At 38.7% G+C, this 5,000-nt stretch overlaps 1 protein-coding gene across 3 annotated transcripts in view; it reads right to left on the bottom strand.

The window, feature by feature from the left end:
* The window catches only part of LOC138052487 (transcription initiation protein SPT3 homolog), a 45,612-nt gene that overhangs the window by 779 nt on the left and 39,833 nt on the right, over nucleotides 1-5,000 (bottom strand). For all 3 annotated transcript variants that reach the window (XM_068899001.1, XM_068899002.1, XM_068899004.1), the window contains 2 exons: nucleotides 3,639-3,749; nucleotides 1-884 (listed from right to left, as the gene is read on the bottom strand). The exon at nucleotides 1-884 is cut by the window's left edge and continues 779 nt beyond it. In XM_068899001.1, the coding sequence (XP_068755102.1) occupies nucleotides 840-884; nucleotides 3,639-3,749 (156 nt within the window). In that variant the 3' untranslated portion in view covers nucleotides 1-839. The remainder of the gene's footprint in view (nucleotides 885-3,638; nucleotides 3,750-5,000) is intronic.

Here is a 5,000-nt window from a genome sequence, read left to right as displayed (position 1 = left end):
CATTGTCTTTCTGTAGTTAAGAGCCACCCCCCTAATGTAGGAAACCTTGTTTGAGATGATAGAGTCAGGATACTCAAATGAAAAATAAGGCCTAAGGATCCTTGTGGCTAACCCATCACATCAGTAGTTAGCTGGCTTGCCAGTGTGGTGCTCCCTACAAATTATGGTGTAGCATTCCTGTCCAGTAACGGGGAAGCTTGGGTTCTGCTGGACGGGCATGACACTTTTTTTTTTTTGTTTCATCATTTAAGATCAGTTCACCATCATGTTAGGATCCAAGTACACTGTCCAGAAACTATATGAATTAGACACAAAGTCAAAACAGGCTTCACTGATTAAAGTGTGAAGTACTAAGTTTCTACCCCATCTGAACCATATGAGCGTTAGCCCTACTGATGGAAACGGTACACGTACAAGGACAGAGAAAAACTCTGAACAGGGTTGGTTCAGATAGGGTAGAAACTTAGCACTTCACATTACACTCTAATCAGTTAAGACTGTTCAAATATAAGTGCTACACGGCCAACGTTTGCAAAAATGCAATCCTTCCTTGTACTCGTACAAAGTCAAAACAGCCTGGCCTCGGTTGTTCAAAAGGTGGATAGCGCTATCCACCGGATAAATCACTAACCAGCGGATAAACACTAGCAAAACCGATTGAGTTATCCAGCGCATAGTGCTATCCACCTTTCAAACAACTGGGGCCTGGTTAGCTGCTTATCACAGCAAAAATCCCCACAGCTACAATAGCTCATGATGGTTTTTAAGAGCAAAAAAACAGCAGTTCTCCACTTGTTGTCGCCTAAACCGTGATATTAATTTTCTACTCTCCACTTCTTTCAACAACACAAGGTCCTGTAACCAGCACTTGGCTTTGCATGAGCCTGAAAAAAAAGAAATACAAATCTGACAAACTTGGAACTTTGCAAAGCTATACTGCTGTCCCTTTATTTCAGTCATGCATTGAAGTTACTAATAAGGAAATTGTGCTCTCCAAGCCATTTACAGTGCATAATGCAAAAACAGAACTCAACAGAGGCTTGTACAGTACTGACTTTTGTTCCAAGTCAAGAATAGCCTAGTGCCCAGTAATAATGAATGTCCTACAGGTTACCACTTGAGAAGTCAAGTCAACCAGACCAACAACACATCCCACACATTTAACTCATTATGATAATTATGGAAAGCATACATTTTCTGAAATGTTTTGGTCCTTACTATGTTACAGAGGAAATAAATTCATGAGTGAGCCAATTATTATTATTATTATGCAGACTGGTGAACAGCTCTGCATTTACTGTATTATTTAATGTGATTTTTCACGCACTTTTTTAACTAAAATATTATGGGTACTTTATAAATTAGAAAGGGCTCAATTACAGTAGTTGTATAGCTTGTGAAAAGCAATGATAATTATTTTTTTCAAATTATCATTCAATTTCTGCCTTAAGCCACTGTTACATGTTGAAACTTTTAGCTGAAAGTTCAGCACACATTGCGGCGTGTAACATGGTCCGTTTCATGAAACTTTGTTGATCTCCGTTGCAAGACAAGTTTCAGGAAAAGTTGAACTACTTTCTACTTTTTTCACCATGTAACACCACTTCATGAAACTGGTCTTGTTCGATCTTATCACGCTACGCCGCATAGGCCAATAAGAAACTGCAACTTATGCCAAGGCCATGGAAGTAGTATCAACTTGTTTTGCAGGAATATGGTATCAACATTTCGAAGCCAGTTTCAGCGTTCCTGAACAAGTTTCGACCTTTTATGTTACATAGTGCAACGCGCGGCTGCTGAAACTCGTTTCACAATGCTGTTGCGCACAAGTTTCAGCTGAAGGCCTAGTAATACAGGCAACATTTTTTGTGCAACTTGTCGCGCAACAATGCTGCGTTGGAAGTTTAGATGGTTTGATGCACATATTACCACCTTGTGCAACAACTTTTCATGTTGCAAAAAGTAAAAGCAACGAAGGTGGTAATACGCGCAACAAACCATCTCAACTTGCAATGCAACATTGTTGCACAACAAGTTGCACGAAAAACGTTGCCCGTATTACTGGGCCTTAAAAGTTTCAACATGTAACAGTGGCTTTATGAATTATTAGGTGAGACAGTGCATGAGCCATAATAAAACATATTATTATACATTGGTGTCACCAGCTCGATTTTGATTGGCTATAAGCATGCGGCTAATTCTTGCTTGCTCTGTTTCTCTTACGTCATACCTACAAACAATAGATTTTATATATGTAGAATTGACGTCCTACCTACAGACAATAGTTTTATGCATGCAGAAGTGACGTCACCTAACACACTAACCAGCAGTTTGATCAGTTTTGTCATGGCGGAGCTCAGCTCAGGAATATGCATAATAAAACAATTATTGAATTCGGTTTTCGCATGTTATCAAGGCTTCAGTTTGTGTTATCCACCTCAGCCTTCAGCTTCGGCAGATAACACAAACGTTGGCCTTGATAATTATCGCTAACATGCTCAACCTCATCCAATAATTGTTAATTATTACCTCTCAAACAGTGAGGCCCTCTAAACATTTGAGATCATGGCATTTACAGTAGAAATTACAAAACAGCCCACAGCAAAGAGTTACCTTCTACCATCATTTTTATTTTGCTAACAATTTTTTCGAGTGATTGTCTGTGGATATCTTCACTTTAACATTCTTTGCATTTGCATTGTTCATCAACACAGCAGGGCTCGACATTGCGACTCACTGGTCGCCAATGCGACCAAAAATCAAGCGTTGGCGACTAGATTTTTAGAGCTAGTCGCCAGTGGGCGACTAACCTTCACCTTTTTCCTTCATCCTTTTAACCTCAAAGGCAAATCAACCGTAGTTTTGGATAAAATGCACATTTATGCGCACAGAAATAACAAAACAAACCCACGACTCTTCTGGCTCTTCGATCTCCATGTTTCATAATTGAGTGCCATGTTTGATTCAGCAGCTGGTATTGCGGGCGCTCTAAACAACACGTGCAATCATTGAAGCGTGAAGTTCACAACGAAGCCTTGGCTTTTTAGCGCTGAAAATATGGAAAATTGGTGATTGTTTATGTTCAGGTTCGTCTATTTATGTAAGCTATAGACTCGATGTTACATGGAAACTTAACAAAAGCGGAGGAAGCACAGGAAACGTGACTAAAGCTGCTTTCACATTGATTATTTACCTCGTAATGCGTAATGATATGTTTTACGAGCCCTGGCTTCCTTTTAAGTTTTAGTATCTCAGTCTTAGAAGCTTAAGTGTACCTAAACTTAGGACTATGAAGAAGATTGCATGTACATGATCATCAGAAAAATGAAGAAAAAAATATCAGTGAAAAAAATGGCGACTAAAAGTTAAGATCTGGCGACCAAAATTTTTGGATCAGTCGCCAATTGGCGCCTTACTAAAAATGTTAATTTCGAGCCCTGCACAGTCAGATGTGTTTGCAGACAGGGTTAAAAGGAACCCAATTTAACACAATAAGTAAATGTACAATCACATAATTTCCAGTACTTCTACTTCGTACGGGAGACTGTTTTCTATATTTGAGGGCCAAACTTTTCTATTGAAGCTACATGTGTGTGCAAAGATGTACATACTACATTGTAAGTTATTAGCAGACTCACAGAGAAAGGAGCCATGGGTCCTATAAAATGATTGTATCTCCTGATAGCTTCTCGTATGTGTTGAGGTTGAAGACAATCACCACCACTGTATGACAGACTTGCAGCTGAACCCTAGAAATAAAGAATTTAAGCCTTCTAATTAAGTATAACTTCAAATAACTGAGATTTACTGGTAGTCTTTTTGCAGTGAGTGACCAAGGGACATTATGGTCAAAGTAGAGAGTTCCCTATGGAGCGTTTTTGCTCATGTGTCTAGCAGCCATATTGGATTACGGAAACAAAAGAAAGCATTTACATAAAAATAGAGTTGTAAAAAGATCTAAAATACAAAGCAATGTATGGCATTCTTTTCCAAATTGAAGCTGAATTATATCTCTGAAAAATGCATGGTAACCCCCAATTTTCTTTTTGGATACCAAAAAAACTTGCTAAATTAAAGTTGTGCTTTCTCCACATAGTTTTGAACCATGCAAAAACATCCCTGTATTAATATGCACCACCCATAGGAAATCCAATTATCTCGAAATGCGCAGAACGTGTGCACAATAACAATAGTAGGCACCATCCTTAAATTAATATCCCACAGTAACAGTAATACTGTTTTCTACCTATCCCACAGTATTACTGTGGGAATATTTAGGTAGAAAACAAGTTTAAAATAAAAAATACAGGGCCATTTCTCTAATTACTGAAAATCCCAAAACTACTGGTCACCATACTGCTTGTGGCCAAAAGACAATGGAGCAGACATCCCTAATAGTGCAGAAATACACTGCCTGCAGCTATGCTGGCTAATGTTAAATGCAATAGGCCTTTTGCAGCTGGTGATGGTCCACCATACTGGAACGCAAATTGCACACTGGTACATCTAAAACAAAGCAACTTCACCCATTGACCCCTGAGAGTGAGACTCAAGGTAATTCCCTTGAAAATGACGTACTATGCAGATTTTTGTCAAACTTGGCACTATTGATATTCATGCACAGGAAATTCAAAAAGTGCATAAAAAGGTGGGGTCAATGTGCTTGTTTTTGCGGTGGATGCCCTTTGTTCTAAGTGATTTTTCTGAATTACGCGAGAAGCATTTGAGACTTAATCAACCAGAAAAATTGTTGTTGTATAGCTAAATCTACTGAATATTACAGACAACTTTAGCCTACTTGTCCGGGCTAAAATCTGTCAGTAAAGTGATTTCAAATTGCTCAATCTAGCAAAGCAATGCCAGCAAACTGGACCGCTACATGTACATCATCACCCCACAATCAGTGTCTGGCTCCAACTGCAGTTTCACGGCATTTATATATAAATACTACACCTTTACTACATGTATCCAACTTTTTTCTCCTTTAAAATTAATATGTT

Source organism: Montipora capricornis, chromosome 6, assembly GCF_036669925.1.
Source record: "Montipora capricornis isolate CH-2021 chromosome 6, ASM3666992v2, whole genome shotgun sequence".
Classification (NCBI taxonomy): Eukaryota; Metazoa; Cnidaria; class Anthozoa; order Scleractinia; family Acroporidae; genus Montipora; species Montipora capricornis.
This window is presented reverse-complemented; position numbering and strand designations above follow the sequence as displayed.